The sequence below is a fragment of the Artemia franciscana genome, chromosome 4 (assembly GCF_032884065.1).
Source record: "Artemia franciscana chromosome 4, ASM3288406v1, whole genome shotgun sequence".
NCBI classification, from domain to species: Eukaryota; Metazoa; Arthropoda; class Branchiopoda; order Anostraca; family Artemiidae; genus Artemia; species Artemia franciscana.
This window is the reverse complement of record NC_088866.1, coordinates 16,646,765-16,664,935: the sequence shown is the minus strand read 5'-3', so window position 1 is coordinate 16,664,935 and position 18,171 is coordinate 16,646,765. Positions and strand designations below refer to the sequence as shown.

General features: G+C 34.3%; 1 protein-coding gene across 4 annotated transcripts in view; it reads left to right on the top strand.

The window, feature by feature from the left end:
• The window catches only part of LOC136026063 (klaroid protein-like), a 99,994-nt gene that overhangs the window by 46,584 nt on the left and 35,239 nt on the right, over nt 1–18,171 (top strand). For 3 of the 4 annotated variants that reach the window (XM_065702253.1, XM_065702251.1, XM_065702254.1), the window contains 3 exons: nt 8,404–8,594; nt 10,131–10,238; nt 16,655–16,801. In XM_065702253.1, coding sequence (XP_065558325.1) covers nt 8,404–8,594; nt 10,131–10,238; nt 16,655–16,801 — 446 coding nt within the window. The remainder of the gene's footprint in view (nt 1–8,403; nt 8,595–10,130; nt 10,239–16,654; nt 16,802–18,171) is intronic. The other variant, XM_065702252.1, reaches the window with a different exon arrangement.

Genomic DNA, 18,171 nt, shown 5'->3' with positions numbered 1-18,171 from the left:
GTCCAAAGGTCAAATAACGATGCTTCCAGGTTTGACAACCCCCTTTTCAGCCCCTGGGGAAAGGGCTGTAGAGTATGAAAATGCCCGTTGTTAAGGCATAAGGTTTTTCTGGGAAGGGTGGTCGGAAATTGAAATTTCTAGTCATTTTTTTTAAATCGAAACTGATAGGAAAACCAACCAGTCCCCCTGTCCTAGAGCTGTTTTTAATTTCTGGAAAATGATCACACATCCTTGATCTTTTTTTGGTAAAAAAAAAACAACAAACATTTGCAAATGAGAGATTTAAACCTCTACAGTAGGGTTCTCTATTTGCATTACTGTTGGGGGCGGAGGCAGATGCCTCAAAGGGTGCATTTTAGTGTCAAAACACCCTAAATTCTCGTCGAGCCTTCAAGTAAATACAGATTTAGTTCTAAAGAAGGTGCAGGGGAGGGGTGAAGCTAGAAATTGATATTTAATCCCTCCTGATACCTGAGAATATTTCTGGTCTACGGTGTTATTACGAAAGTAAGGATTAACATTAAATTACAAAATTATTATGATTTGTTCCGTATAGGATGCTCCGTATAGGAAATTTCAGAAGACCCTCATTTGATCAGAAATTGAGACTTATAGTCTTTTTTTACAAGTCGTAAGTGAATGCAGCCCCCTGTCCTAAAACTAAATTTGTTATCTGGTCCGTTGTTACCCTTTAGGACATTTGATAGACAATTTGAGGTACCTACTTTGTACTTTCTCTGTGGCTGTTGAATTTTACGCATGGGGAAATTTTCTGCGGGGGGATTTTGTGGCTCCAAGGCGTGACAGCGATGATCTGTCCGTCGTGTAAATATTTTTCATTTCTTTTTTTATTAAGTCTGAGAAGATTTAAGAAGTGTAAAAGATTTTCTTTGCTCTAATTGCCATTCTATAAGAGGGACAGGAAAGGAAAAGTATGTTAATAGATTCATGATATTTGTCCTAGCTTAAAGTCATTAACATCTGCGCCTTTGCTGTCTACACCTTTCTTCCGGTTTTACAAACTGTTATATGGGACGAATTTATTCCTTTTTGGAAAAGAAAAACAGCTTCTAACTAATTACTCCACGTATCTGCAACGATTTTTCGTGTAAAATTTTGTTTTTTGTTGTCAGTTGTTGACACTTCACCTCAAAAAAAGAAGATACTAAAACGATTTTTATTAGGAGCGATCCAAATGCCAAATTGATTGAATTTAAAAGAGCAAAGAATAAAGAAAAATAATTTGGTGACTGAATCACTTTAATTGGTGCTTTACACGACTAATTTCTTTTTGGAGAAATAAAAAATTTTGAAAGAAAAGCACAGAAATAGTCAAATTTGCCGAAAGCGTAACAAAATATTGAGAAATTTGAAAAGCTTCATGTATCAGGGGGAGGGCGTGGTATATAGGTAGTAAAATAGCTGACAACAGGCACACTATTGACTTTTTGTTGCAATAATATGAAAAAAACTTCGTTTTCTTAAAGAGTTAAAGAGGCTGCGTCCCAAAGTCGAACCTTAAAACGTACAGGAATTAGGAGAGGCAGTTGGGGGGCTGCCGCCCCCCAAACTCCCCGCTTTTAAAGACTCTTTTGTACAGGTTTTTTGTTGTGGGGGGCTGCCGCCCCCCTAACCCCCTGCCTCTCCTTATTCCTGTACGTTTTAAGGTTCGACTTTGGGACGCAGCCTCTTTAAGTCTTTAAGAAAACGAAGTTTTTTCATATTATTTCTGTACGTTTTTCTACAATCCATGGTGGATGTAATTTAATAATTCCTGTACTCCTCGTACAGGAATTAGGACTGCCTCTCCTAATTCCTGTACGTTTTAAGGTTCGACTTTGGGACGCAGCCTCTTTAACTCTTTAAGAAAACGAAGTTTTTTTCATATTTTGTGAAAAAAAAACCGCCCGATAAGGGACTTGAATCTTTGACCTTAGGATTAAAAGTCCCACGCTCTACCGACTGAGCTAACCGGGCATGTTTGAAGTCGAAATACCTGCATGTGTATAAATATAACTTTTAAATAACTTTTAAGAATTTCAAAAATTAATTTCTAAGCTAGAAAATCGGGGGGTAAAGATTTTCCGACGAAACTTTCCAGGAAAATTACTCGGAGAATTTCGCGTCGAATGAGTCTTCGTACACCCAGATCCGATGTCGGCTGTGACCTGTAGGCGTGGCAGAAAAAAAAAGGGTTTTTGTCATTTTTCTCAAATAAAAATTTTACGGATTAAGACAGAATTTTTTGAAGCTTTAAGTAAGTCTCACCATGTCGAGCTGATCATTTTGATGTACTTGAATGTTGAAATTCGTAACTTCTAACAACAAAAAACTTAACATGGGCTCTTATGGGGAAATGGGGTTTTTCTAAGCTAGAAAATCGGGGGGTTAAGATTTTCCGACGAAACTTTCAAGCAAAATTACTCGGAGAATTCCGCGTCGAATGAGTCTTCGTACACCCAGATCCGATGTCGGCTGTGACTTGTAGGCGTGGCGAAAAACAAAAACAAAAGGAGAACATGAACATTAAGTGGCTATGCGTGGTTTCTGGAAAACAGGGAAGGAGTTATCGGATCGAGCTGAAATTTCGCGGATAAGCTCCTGGGCCCTAGGGGACCTTAACTTGTGAATTTCAGCCCGATCGGAAAACGTTAAAGGGGGGGGGGGGGGTGTTGGGGGGTCGAAATTTTCGGCCAGATTTTCCCCATGAAGGAAAAGTCGGAGGGGGATGAAATTTGGTAGGTTTCTTAGTTGGAGCTCGGGCTACGAAATGCATCCCTCCCCATCCCTCTGCGACCACTGGAACGGTTAACATTGTCGTGGTTCGCCTCTTTAAACAGGCACGAGTGTGCCTCCTTGATAATTTAAGAATGAATCCTGAAACGCAAGAGCTGTTTATTTAGAATAATACATGTTTTTTTTCTAAAAAAAACTTTAGTGTAAAGACCAAGGTATTGAGGAAGGGGAAACCCTCCACATATACGTAATAATTTCTGTTGGTTTTAAGTTTTAATGTTACTCTTTACTTTCAGTCGAAAAAACTTTTTTTTTCTTTTAATTGATTTCTGATCAGTTTTAAATAATACCAGGAAATCTGGAAATCTGGCCATCCTGAGATTCGGCAGCTGCTATGTCTTTCTTTTAAAGTTTCGACCTTAATAATCACTAGTTCAAAACCTTACAATCCAAATATACTTTTTAGCTTAGAATGGGTTCTCATTTTTATTTGGCGTTCAATTAATAATTGGTATTTACTGAATTACATTTGAAAACACTTGTTGAGACCTATTTTTATTATTTTCTTTTTGTGCTTCAAAGCTCAATAGGCTGCAATTTTTTTCTAGTTAGAAAATTGTTTTTGCATCAATCTATCTGGTAAATCTTTCCTGTTGGAACCTTTGCTTAAAGGTTTTATGCACCTGCAAGATTTTTTAAATCATCTGCTTTTTTTTATTTTAAAACTGTGAATTTTTGGTATAAAAGGAGCAACATAGGCATATAGAGAGGGATATTTTGACCACTAGACAAGGCTGTATCCAGGGAGCTAGGGTATTTGACCCTTCTCGACCGAAATCTTCGTCTGACTCGTAAAATTGTATCAAAAATTCGTATTCACAATTTTTTTTTTTGTAAACACCCCGGAACCTCCCCCCCCCCCCGAACAAAAATTCCGGATATGGCCTTGCCACTAGACTTAAGCCTCTTGACCATTTATTTTATTTTTTAATTAATCGCGTTAAATTAGTGCCGCTGTCCAAATGGCGTTCAGTAATTAGTTAATTAGTAAGTAATTGCACTTAATTACAATATATAATATTGAAATTCCGGTTAACTTTTCAGATGAGTATAGTCAACTGGGTTTGTCTTTACTTGTCAGTTTTGTCGTAATAAGTTCAGTCAGAGTCCGCTAAAATATCTTAAACTTGAAACTAACTTAACTTTGAAACGTATCTTGTAACTTAGACTTCAAAACATACTTTGAACATATAAAATAAATTGGTAGTTAGGGTATGAACAATCAAGAACAATTTACTTTGTGTTCAAATTAATTTCCAAACGTTAAATATATGATATAATTCTTTTCTATTATATGTATCTCAATTCTTTGAGATGAACCTACGACGTTAAAATTGAACGTAGTGCTGTGACTCAATAGAAATAAAGAGCTTGCTTTAACTGAGTGTTGTAACTTGAAACCTTTCCTTCTTTTTAATTACTTAAAATTTCATAAACAAAAGTCAAGTTTGGGTTTTTTCTTAATGGCTCAAAGTTTGACATAAAACAACAGGTTAATGCAACAACGGGTAAAATGGCGATTTATTTGCCTGTCCTCTGACCCACATTTAAGGAATAATGAAATAAATTTCATGAAATTAATAATTAAATCAATGAAACTAATGGAATTTAACACAATAATATAGGAAAGTAATCTCTGTTTTTATGTTTAATGTCAACAGCGTAAAATTATTTGTAGTTCATCTTTTAAATTGTGATCTAATAAATTGTTTGATAAAATAATATGAATGAAATGATACTAAATCGGTAAATGTAAAAAGTGGACTTAGTTTGAGAAACTTCTGAAACAAAAATATCAATTAGACCCTAACATAATCATTAACAAACTATGGTAGGACCCTTAACCTGCCGATACCTAAAAATCTAAACGGATTTTTAAACAGCGCACGAGGTTCGAGGTCCAATTAGCTGGATTGAAACACTTTGGTCGAACATCCCTGTAATTGGAGTACTTTGAAATGTAATATAGTTGTTGACTTCCGAGTTTACTGGATCCCCAAGGGATTCAGTATAAAATAATTTCCACTATTCCTTATTATTAGCTGCTAGTATAATGCCCAAGGGATCTAATATAAAATAATTTCCACTATTCCTTATTATTAGCGGCCGGTATAATATTGAATCAGTACACCTCGAGATAGGGTTTCATGTCCTTAGTCTCAAGCGCGTAGAAATATGGGTAGGGATGTCAAAATCCCAAGGGTAAGGTCCAACAATACCATGCCACGTGGCTCAGTTAAGGAGAAAATTGAAGATTATAAGATAATAAGCTCCATATTTTTATAGGGAAAGATTTATAATGCTGTAACAGCAGGGCAATAAAGAGCATTTGATGCCCACTAGAAAAATGTCCCTGAGGCCCCGCCTCGGAACTTGTTATCCACGTCCTAGCCCGATTTGTACCACAAATAGGCATGGCCAATCCCCGTTAATGTCCTCTGAAACATGGAAAGGACAAAATCTTCAACTCATAAATCGTTTTTGTCATATAAATGACGGGGCTTATATAACAACAGTAGTATTAACGTAAAAACTCCAAAAACTTTGATATTCCCAAATATTATCACCTCACAATTCGTGCGAATTGCATACTCAAAAGTTAATTTCATGTGTCCATATCAAGTTGCTAGTTTTATGAAATATTGTCATAATTAAAGGTTTGATTAGGCTAACTTTGGTTTTACAAAGTTAAATTCTTCAGTTTAGTTTTCCTACTACAATAAAATACTTAAGGTCAATCGCTCTTGCTTGATAACACTGATCTTTTGCGGAAAATGTCTTGTTCTCCTGAATTTTAATTTAAGTTGCTTCATATTATCATAAATATTTTATTCGTAAATATAATAGCATAATATTAGTAATATACAAAAATAAGTATGTATAATTTGTATTTAAATATTGAATAAAAGGAAGTTCAGCCAATGGCGCAAATTTAAGGGAATGTAGGGGAGGGGAATTAATTTCTCAAAATATAGGGGAGAGGGGGATATTTTAGCTTTTTTTTAATGGAAATGTGAAAAATTAATTTTCAATGAAAATACAAGACAAAGTTATTTTTTGAAATCTAGGGGATCGGAGGAGTAAATTTTAGGGAAAAGAATAGGAAAATGACCTCTTTACATGACCCCCACTCCCCTAATCTTCGTCATTGAATTCAACTTCACAAAATTATGGACAGCGAAACCAAACCAAAATAAAACTCAGTTCGCAGTAAATTCCGTGCAGGAGTTGCTGTGGAATGCCTGCAAAAGATATGTACAGTTCTTTAACTCTGATACTTGCCCGAAATCCGTTGATTTTCACTGTTTCCTCCATAATTGTACATATTTTTATATAAGTTTAATGTTTATCAGTTTTTTAATTTTTCCTGCCCCTGCCTCACTCTGACTAAATTTCAACTGACACGCTTAGTTCAGCATCGAAAAATAAAGTTCAGGAAACCGAACCCATGGATGCTTAATCGAGGTTTGGGCTTCCACAACCAAAAGAAAATGCTGTGAGGCTGCCACTTTCGTTTGCATTGGCTCTACTTTGTAAAAAAGGAATAGGCACGGAGCCCAGGTCAAGTTTTTCAGGTGAGGAGTCTTCTGTCTCCTCATCCCGGATAATAAAACTTAGTTTTCTGCGTTTTTGGATAAAATGTACAACTTTGCATTTGGCTCAGGATAATTTTGAATCATTGTTGTTCATGGAGGAATTTCTCTTCTAATATTGTCCAAAAGATCTTTTAGGAAAATTTTAGGAAAAAATGAGGATACTAATACACTTCTTATTTTCAAATTGGTCCCTACTGAAAAATCATCTGAGGCTCGAGCCCTTGAGCCTCATTGAAACTAGTCAGGGTGAATGTACCATATGAGTAGGTTGTCAATTTGTCGAATGACAAACATTTTCTTTTTGCGGTCCAAAATGGAAAAAATTGACACTTTGCTGTAGCGTAATCTTTTTTTCGCTTACTTCATAAGGTAAATTATCTTAAAATTTTGGCTGAGCGAGCATTCTCCTGATATTCTAGGATCTCTGGTTTGATATGATTCCCCGCGAAAAAAAAAATATGAACAGACAAAACTTGTCTGTGACCGTCCTTTTCGGGAGAACTTCGAAGTTTTTATTGTTTTGATAGGAGCTAGAAACCTCTTCTCCTTTGTTTACAAACACGTTCCAGCTTTTAGTAAAATCGTATATTTTTTGGGGGAAGGTACTGTCCCGCTCTCTTAAAAACGGTGTAATTTCTTAAAATAATAAAAAGATCGGGGAGGTATATTGGTGGATTGAATTTGGTGGGAGCTGGATTTAGCCGAGGTTAGAATTTGTGTTTTGGAATTTGCGAGTTAATTCGTATGGAGACCTTATATTTAGATTCTACGTGGTGTTCTCTGAAAGTAGACACATTCTTTTGTTTTTAAGCAAAACTATTGGATTTTAAAATATTATGCAATGATTATACAATTGACTATACAATGGTTATTACTTATAATTGATAGGATATAATTTAATTTGATTAAATATAATTATACACACATAATTATATAAACTATGATATAATGTAATAATGTCTATCATTAAGTTAATCTAACATATTGTTAATATGTATTAATATATTTTATGTATATATTAATAGATATATTAATATGTGTATTAATTAATATAATATACAATAGATTGCTATAATATAATATAATTATACAATGGTTAGTGCTTGGGTTAAATACAAGCTTTTTGCTTGTAATAAAGGTAATGCTGATTGCAATGTTTTGTAATAAATGGTTTATTTTTATCTTTGGCCCAAAATAAAACAAAAGTATAACTAAGCTGAAAAAAGAATAATATAGTATGTTTGTGCATTTTACTTTATGATTTTACTGGATTACTCTAGACGGTCTTCGCTTTCTTAGTCTAAGGCGAATTTGAGCTTCCTCTTGCGTGATTCCCATGCTATTTTTGTTCAATTTAGAAAAGATTAGTCACTTTAAAAATTTCAAAAAAAAATTTCACATTTCTGGATTGGGCTTTATGTGTCAAATAGACCGTGTATGCCCTGTAACTTATCTAGAAAATGGCTTATTAGTCTGTTTACTGAAGTAATGCATTTATTGTCAAGGAAGACATAGGCTATCGTTAGAAAAAATACTTCTTGTCTTTTTAAAGTAATTATTTATCCTTGATCCTTGTAGAATATACCATTGTTTCGGAAAAATAAGAGCCAATTCACAATAATTTCCTAGGAACTACAGTTGAAGTGAATTCCCTTCTCTTGGAGGGAATGAGCTTTTGTGACCTGAACTTCGACTCAGTTTGGTTAGACAGGTAATAAATTTCGTCTAAAAACTTACTATTTCCTATTAAACTCTCTATTTTGACTATTTTAGAGCCGACGCTAAAAATGGAAAAGAGGTAAAAAATACAAAAACGCCTACATTTCAGGCTAAAATGGAATTTCTTGGATAAGACACAGGTGCCTACAGAAAGGGAAGGTTGCTTTAGACCCAACTCCCTAAATTTTATTTTTTTAAGTTTTATTCTGGTTGATCGATTTGGCATTATATCCGACTTTGTTGTTACTATATGCAATTTAATCTTAAGCTCTAGTCTAATTTTTTTTTCCAGCACTCTCACGAAAACCGGCTACACATACGCTAAAAGTAGAAGTTACCGACAGCAAGTTACGCCCGATCGGATAATTCCACCACCAAATATGACCCGAGGTCGGGTGTCTGCTTCCCAGGATGACAGCTTAAATAGATCTGAAGACGGTAACCTGAGTCGGTCGAGCAGTGTCTTATCTAACTGCAGTACGCGTAAGTTAAGCCATTTTTTGCTCTTACCTGTTGTTACATCTGTTGTACCTACAAATGTAAAATTACTCCAATGGCGGTTCTCGCCTCTCTTGTGCCCGGTGCGAATTCTTAATTAGCGTTCTGCCCCTTGCTATTTTCCTCTCCTACACCAAATCTAGTTAGACTAATATACCCTCTGTCACTTTTCCTATCAACCTGGGCATCAACACCCCATAAAAAACGATATTTCTACCTGGGATCCTGTCTATTTTTTCCTGTAATTGCTAGTAAAATTCATTGTCTGAATTTTAGTAGTACCAGGAAGTTAGAATTTTGGGAGATGAGTTTCTGAAATTCGTAATGACTCCAGTTCAAAACGTGTGAATTGTCAAAATGTGAAATGTTAATACGATAGTTGCCTTCTCACGATGTAACGCTCCAAGTCGCAAATGAGGACGGTTCAGCGGAGGTCTTGACCGGAATATTTGCTTTGTATTCTTGTTTTGCTGGCTATGATTGTTGTCGTTTTATCTTATGATTTTTGTTTTGTCATTACTAGCCAGTGGGGTCTAAGGAACTATCTAATTGTCGAATATGCATTAAATATGCTATCTCGTCTAGTGCACTGCCTAAATAAAGTCGTATGCCTTCAATGTATTATTATTATTGTTTTTTCAATGGCCACCTGTATGAAAGGAATGGTCATAGAAACTTAAAAGGGGGCTAATTTGATTGGGAGTTGAAGTTCTAACGCCTTTTTCAGAGTCGAAAATGATTGGAGGGCAACTAGTCTCTTTCAACGAAATTTTTCCACCCATTACCCCCATATCAATCGTCCCCCTCCCCAAACATCCTATCAAAATTTTGAGCTAGTAGTTGTGTTCGGAATATTCAGAAGGTCCAATAAATATGCTTCCAAAGATGGCATGAATCCCACAGTCCCAGGGGCAAGGTCTGTAAACAACGCAAATTATTAGTTACGCACACACATGTTTTGTAATGGAAAAAAGGGACTCTTCTATATAGAGGTATTAGATTGGCTCAAAACTTTGTGGCATCATTCTTTGGGTCAAAGAATTATTATGAAAGAGGGAGGGGTTAAGAGACCTGGAAACGGACCGAAGACTGTTTATCCGCGTTTTACAAAAATGTAAGGTACCAGCTACCTGGACATACAAATATGATCTGGACTACAAATGATGTTTGCTTACTTACTCACTTCAAATAAATATCCTGGAAGTTTTTAATCTCCATAACTATTATTTAACTACACATTATCAACTTATTTCGGATTGCTGCGAGAACGATGTTAGGAGTGAACCATCTATCAGTATCCCCCTACCCCACCCCTCCCCCGAAAAAAGACAGTAGATTTGATTTTGGATTTGACTTGTATATAGGCTACTTTGTGTCCTGATGGTAGGCGGCAGATATTTGTGATAAATATAGGTTTATTACTTATGTTTTTCTTATTGACTTTCTTTAATTTAATAATTTTATCTTTTCGTTTTTTTGCTAAAATTTGAAGATAGATTCTTATTATTTTTTTATTAACAGATTCTTATTACCTTCGTTCTGGTTCAGGAGCAGCAGGCAGTGTAGAAAATAATTATTCAGAAATGTCGTCTATCCACAGAAAATTTAAAGGGAGCCCATCGAGTAGAGGTATGAATAGCTATGTTCTTTTTCTTTTTCTGATATTATATCCTTAATTATTTTGCTAAATAGTGCAATAAGAAAGCTCAAAAACAATAATGTCTATATTATTATACGGCATTATTCACTGTTTTTGTAAAGTTGTTATTAACATTCAAAGGTATATCCAGAATTTTGGTCCTGGGTTATTTTTTTTTTGGGTGGTGTTTTATAAAAAGAAACTTTACAAAACACATCAAATTTTGTTTATATGCCGGACAAATTTGTTATGTGTCAGACAATTTTTTTTCAGAGTCTGAGTTCAAATACGGTACCCCCCCCCCCCCCCTGGATACGGTCTTGGTAATAATTTTTTCTGAGCTATCCTCAAACCTGTTTGGGTAAAAAAAAAAACCTGCCTAGGTAGAAAGCTTGAAATGCATAATAATTTTATTTAACATACTTTCAAACTTCGAAAAACATGCTGTATATTATCATGCAGCACTATTTATTTATTTTTATATAATAATAATTAGCATTTTTTTTTCTGAGCGATCCTTTCACCCACAAATGTTGAATAGATATCCAAACTTGTTTGGATAAATAGCATCTAATTAGAAAGTTTGAAATGATTAATAGTTTTGTTTCATTACTTTAAAATTTGAAAAAAAAGTTGTATATTATTATACTACAATGACTATTATTTTTATATCATTATTATTAATATCATTTACTGACCGATCCCTTTCCAATAAATTCAAATTGATCCTAAAAATTATTTAGGTAGACAACCTAATTAAGGTGAGCTAGCTTGAAATGAATAATGCTTTTATTATGTATACTTTTAAACTTTTAAAATAAAGTTTTATACAGTTATTAGAAACTTAATATTTTCTGAGCGATCCTTTTTTTGGATGAGTGATCAAATATTCAGTTGATCTACAAACTTGTTTCGGTAAATAGCTTAATCAGAAAGCTCGAAATCAATAATAATTTTATTAAATATACTTTAAAATTTTTATAAATATTTTGTTTAGTAAGGAGCAGAGTGTCATAAGCAGTGTCCGTATAAAAAAATGAAGTGCTTGTAAAGAATTTTAATTAAGTTTTGAAAAAGTTGTCAGACTTCACAAAGAGAGTAAATTGTCAAAAATAATGACTGACCAAACGGTTCGTGGTAACGAACCGTAAGTAAGGAGCGACCCGGCACAACAGTAACCAAAACTCTAAAAAACGGAGTTTAGATACTAATAGATACATCAAAAGAGTCGGATTTTTATGCTGATTTTAAATATATAAGGATTAAAAGATTAAATATATAATATAAAAGATTAAAAATATAAGTGGTCGTTTCATCAAGTTTGGTCCTACCCGTCAAAAGTGACGAGCCTGAGAAAATTTGCCTTATTTTCAAAAAAGGGGGAAACACCCACTAAAAGTCATATAATCTCAATGAAAATCACACCATCAGATTCAGTGCATCAGAGAAACCTACGGCAGAGGTTTCAAGCTCTTATCTGCACAAATGTTAAATTTCGGATTTTTTGCCAGAAGAAAAATCACGGTTGCGTGTTTATTTTTTTTTTTTTTCCCTGGGGTGATCGTATCGACCCAGTGGTCCTAGAATTTCGTGAGAGGGTTCATTCAAACGAAAATTAAAATTACTAGTGGTCTTTTTAAGGGACAAAAAATTGGAGGGCAACTAGGCCCCCTCCCACACTCATTTTTTCCCAAAGTCACCGGATAAAAATTTTGAGATATCCATTTTGTTCAGCATAATCGAAATATCTAATAACTATGTTTTTGAGGACGACTTAATCCCTAACAGTCCCAAAGGGAAGGGCTGCAAGCTATGAAATTTGCCCATTGTTTACGTATGTTATTCGTTATTGGTATGTAAACAAACGTTTTCACGGGGAATTTTTTCGGTTGAGGGGGATTGGATTACGTGGGAGGATCTTTCCATGGAGGAATTTTTCGTGGGGGTAGATGATTTCTATGAAGGTAGCACCAGATATCCCAGCATGTTTTAAAAAAAGATCAGAAATTAAATTAAAAAAACATTTTTTTTTTCAACTGAAAATAAGGAGCAACATTAAAACTCAAAACGAAAAGAAATTATTAAGTATATGAGGGGGTTCGTCTCCTCATCAATACCTCGCTGTTTACACTAAAGTATTCTTAGTAATTTTAAAAGAACTATTTATTCGAATTATACTGCCTTTGTGATTCAGGGGTTATTCTTAAAGAATTGGAGCAAAATTCGAACTTTAACGTAAAGAACGAGGCATTGGCATTGGCTTTAACGTAAAGAACGAGGCATTCATATATTACGTATATGAGGAAGTTAGTCCCCTCTTCTATACCTCGCTCTTTATGCTAAAGTTTGTTTATAATTTATAATTTTATAATTTGTTTGTGTTATTTTCCAGTCAATCTTAGCATTTATGAAATAAAAAAATGTTTTTTTTAACTGCAAGTAAGGAGCGACATTAAAACTTAAAAAGAACATAAATTATTCCGTATATGAAAGGGGTTCTCCCCTCCACAACGCCCCGCTCTCTACGCTAAATTTTGACTCTTTTTCACAACTCTACTTTTTAAAACAATAAAGAACTTTAGTGTAAAGAGTGAGGCGTTGAGGAGGGGACAAACCCTTTCATACAATGAATAATTTCTGTTCGTTTTAAGTTTTAATGTCGCTCCTTATTTGCAGTTCAAAAAACTTTTTTTTCTTATTTAGCTGAACGTTTTTAAATTAATGCATGTTTTGATTTTGGCTCACCGCACATGAATAATTAAAACGAAATTTGCATATTAATTTTGTCTAAATGGCTTTCTCATATTTTTTTTCGGACGATTTTGATAAAAAAGGGGTGGGGGAGGAGGCCTAGTTGCCCTCCAATTTTTGGTAACTTACAAAAGCAACTAGAACTTTTTAGTTTTTTCTTACAAACGATTTTTTAGTAATAAATGTACGTAAATTACGAATTAACTTACGTAACGAACTTCTATATTTGTATATTTTTATTACATGTATGAGGGGGTTTTCCCCCTCGTCAATACCTCGCTCTTTACACTAAAGCTTAAATTTTTTCCCAATTCTTTAAGAATGACCCCGAGTCACAAAGGCCGTAGAATAAATAGTTGAAATTACTAAAAGTACTTTAGCGGAAAGAGCGAGGTATTTAGGAGAAGATGAACTCATCATATGTGTAATACTTTCTGTTCGTTTTAAGTTTTAATGCTGCTCCTTACTTTTAGTTGAAAAACTTTTTCATATTTATTTTTTCATTGTTTAAATGATGCTAGAAAATCCTGTGCCCCCTTCATAGAATTTCTCTTCCCCCATGACAAATTCCTCCAAGTAAAGATCCTTCAACGTAGCCCCCTCTTCTCAACCCCTCCTCAGCAAAAAAATCCCTGGGAATGTCTGTACACTTCCCAATAACCACTACTGTATGTATACACTGGTCAAAGTTTGTAACTTGCAGCCCCCCCCCCGGGAACTATGGGGTATTAAGTCGTCCCCAAAGACATCTTAATATGTTTTTCGACTATGCTGAACAAATGGCTATCTCAAAATTTTGATCCAGGCCTAGGTACCCTCCAATTTTTTTTGGTCACTTAAAAAGGGCTCTAGGACTTTTCATTTCCATTAGAATGAGCCCTCTCGCGATATCCTAGGATCACTGGGTCGATACGATCATCCCTGGAAGAAAAAAAAAAAAAAAAAAAAAAAAAAAAAAAAAAAAAAAAAAAAAAAAAAAAAAAAAACCTTTTCTCAACAAAAATTTTGCTCAACTTGTGACACTCATTTTCATAAAAATAGTTTCGACCTCTTCGGCCGTTTTGTTACTATGCCTTACAAAATTAGTTCCGCAAACATTGCTAATTCTAGTTACGTTGGAGAATCTTTCCATGGAGAAATGGGGAAGGGAATTTTACATGGAGGGGGAGCTGGATTTTCCGACGTTATTTAAACAATGATCAGAAATTAAATAAAATATAAGTTTTTTTATCTGAAAGTAAGAAGTAACATTAAAACTTAAATTTCGTTTTAATTATTCATGTTCGGTGAGCCAAATTCAAAACCTGCATTAATTCAAAAACATTCGAAAATTGAATAAAAAAAGAAGTTTTTTTTTTAAAAACTTTCACGTTTGCGTAAAGAACGAGGCTTTGAGGAGGAGACAGCCCCTTTCATATACAGAATAATTTTTGTTCGTTTTAAGTTTTAATGTCGCTCCTTGCTTTCAGTTAAAAAACTTTTTTTTACTTAATTTTTACTATCTGGCATCATAGGTGATAGCAGAAAAATTATTTTACTTTTAAATTGCTACTGTTGAATATGCCTATTGGATAAATTGCTAGTTGAATAAAAAAACACGACCCCTAAACTTTTGGAACGAAATTTCACCTTGCTATCCAAGCTAGTGCCATCTATTCAATAAGACAGGAAGGGGTTTTACGGCATGACAGTTCGACAGGATTTCCAAAATACCTGTTTTCGGGCTAATAACGGACTCACAACAGTTTATAGTAATTTATTGATAATTAATTAAATATAATTAATTGCCACCATATTTGCTTTAAATGTCACCGAAACTTGAAATAATCTGCCGGTATGAAATCTTCCAGGGAACGCATATAGGCGGCTTGGCAGATTTACGAGGGATTTTTATTTTACCACGTTTTACTTAACGTGCTTTCTCTGTCTGTTGGATGCCAAGATTAGAGATGCTTGTTCCAACCCCTCACTTTCATCCGATTTGGCTCAAAGTTTGTATTCAGCTTTGCTTTACCTAACATTTTAATATTGCGATATACTTGAATCTTACAAATTTTTGTTTATTCTAAAATTAAAGATATTTAATTTCCCAGGATAAAAGTATGGACAAGCATTCTTGCCTTTAAGCTATTTAATCGTATCGAAGACTATATCGTATCGTTGTACACGTAGGAGCAGAGACGACAGAGAAAACAATTCAGTCAACTACGATGTATGATATTAAGTAAAATGCGCGCTATGTTTAAATTGTTAGTAAAGTTTTACAAGTTTGAGTAAAAGAGTTCACAACATTCAAAATATTCAGAAAATTTTGAAGTATGTATATCAAAAGTATTGAACTGAAAAATTCAGAAAATTTTGAAGTATATATATCAAAATTATTGAAACAAAAAATTTATTTTCCCCCTTTTAGTCCATTTGTAAAACATCGTTTTTAAAAGTTTTTTTGAAAAGTATTTTTTTTATGTTTGTGCAGTTATATCCAGGGTAAGAGATTTGATAGCCAACAATGCATTTGTTATTTTTTTTAGATACTTTTTGGTTTAAGCTAAGTAAGAGGTCACAATGAACGCAGTAGCTTTGACTATGCAAAGCAAAATTATATAAAACAGAAGATTGTAGGAAGGTGGGAGGGTCCCATTCCAAAATTTTCTATGATTATTAAAAAAAAAACTCATGGAAAATATTAAAAGACTGTCCAGACTGGAAAGGTAAATTTCATGGATCTTTTCCTTTATACGTATATCACTATTATACCTCTGTATAATACGACTACATCTTACCACTGTACAATATCACGTATTATACGTATACCACTATATAAATTTCACGTATCTTTTCCTTTATACATACCACTATTTCGTACCACTATGTTATACCACGTGTTATACACATACCGCTATATAAATTTCACGTATCTTTTTCTTTATACGCATCCCATAATTATACCACTATATCGTATGACTATATCGTATCGTTGTGCAATATCACGTACTATACGTTTACCACTGTATAAATTTCACGTCATTTCGTTTTACCTATACCACTATTATGCCACTATATCGTACGATTATATCGTATTACTATGTAATACCTCGTATTATACATATAACGCTATTTAGTAGTTTGCTCGTAAATTGTAATTTGTACTTGTGTAATTATACAATTTTTGCAAAGTTAGAACAAATAATTCTGGAGAGAGTAGTGGGTGTAAAAAGGGCCTTAAAATAATACTCCCGGCCGCATTCCTCGTTTTACACTCAAACTTCAACTTAGTGGGGGGAGGGAGGAACTCTTTATTATCCTAAGTGTGATGCCAGCATATGAATTAAACAAGTGTCTAAATAAAAAAAAATCTTTTTAGAAAATATCATTTAATTAAAATAAAAAAATTAAACGATTAAATTATTTTTTAAATGAAGAATTAAATTTAACAAAAATTGAAAAAAAAGATTACTAGAAATTAAATCCCTGTTAGATTTTACGTATTGTATCTGGTGCGTCTACAGGCCTTGGAGGAACTAAGTCTGTCAGTAAGTTAAATTAACGTGACGACTAATTTGGTGCCCATTTTAGACTAAATTGTTGCAACATTTACTGCCATTTAAAGAATTTTCTGTTCATATATTTTTAATGCTTCATTTTGCTTTTCCAGCTTTTCATATACCAAGAGGACCTGATTTGGAATCGGACTCAAGCCCTGAATACATTCCTAGAAGAAGAAGTGTAACACCGGTTGTTTCAAGCACTGAAAATGTGCAGCTGAATGGAATTACGGCATTTCAGGCCTCATCGAGATTAAGTAATTTTTTCTATTCGTTTCCTAGATTTCTGTTCGGTTAGTTAATGCTTACTTTTACTTGCAGCTGGACCGCCTCATCTGCCTCACTTGGCATCTGAAATACATATGTTAAATGGGAACTTGTTTAAACCGTAAGCGCCCCAGACTCATATCTTATTCATTTTCATTTTTTTGCTCTATGTACATTCCCTCCCCCTCCCTAATATTTTGCCTAGGGCTGTAATAAGCTAGGCGTTAACCGCATCCCCTGCCTGTTTTTTTTTACCCCCGTTGTTGGTATTTACATTAAAAAACTTTCCATCTTCATAAAATGGTGCCCGCTGGAGGGGGGTTGGAAATGCGCGCTTTTTATAACAAGTAGGGAAAAATATAATGACAATTCCACTCAACAGCAAATTTTGATATATAGCCAAGATTAGGGCTATATATGACCCTTTTTAGGGTGGAGGATTGAAATGTGGTCGCAACGATAGTGATTGTTATAACTAGAAAGAGCTTTGAATATGAAATCTAAATATACCGATCTCTCTCTCTCTCTCTCTCTCTCTCTCTCTCTCTCTCTCTCTCTCTCTCTCTCTCTCTCTCTCTCTCTCTCTCTCTCTCTCTCTCTCTCTCTCTCCTCTCTCTCTCTCTCTCTCTCTCTCTCTCTCTCTCTCTCTCTCTCTCTCTCTCTCTCAGCCTTTGTCAATGTTCAAGTTAATGCCGTAGCCAGGATTTTTGCTCGATTTTTTACGTTAGTTTTTTTTTTGGGGGGGGGGGGGGTCACAGAAAAACTTTGAAAAATGCAAAATAAATTTGTTTATATACTTTTTGTTACGTTTTTTACGAGTCAGATAAAAATTTGGGGGAGGGGGGAGCCATGAGGGGGTTTGGGTGACTTTGCAGTCAGTTTTTTTTTTAATAACAGTGTAACCCTCGTTAAAAGTGGCCTCTTACATCCAATTGTGTCATTTCGCGAAAGTGTAGGAATGGGGATTTGTTATTTTTTCCAATGAAAATACAAAAGACAAATTTCAATGAAAATGTATTTCTCCCCCCTGAGAAAAGGTATTTTCTAAAGTCCAGGGGACCGTCCCCCCCCCCTAATTGACTCTGCTGCTCACTTCTGTTTTGAATACTCCTTGCTTGACACATTTACAAATTGACTAGATCAGTCAGCTAAACCTTTTTAATTTCTTCAGACTTCTTTCTTTCATTGTCGGCTTATAGTTTTAACCTTTAAATATATCTTCTGTCTTCATTTCCTCTTCATTTGTTTTAATTTAATTTTGTACTAATGGCTTTGGCCTACTGTCTAAGCATATACACAGAACACATACGTATATGAAAATAAATTGTAGCTTAAGTAGAAACAAAAACAAAAGAAAATA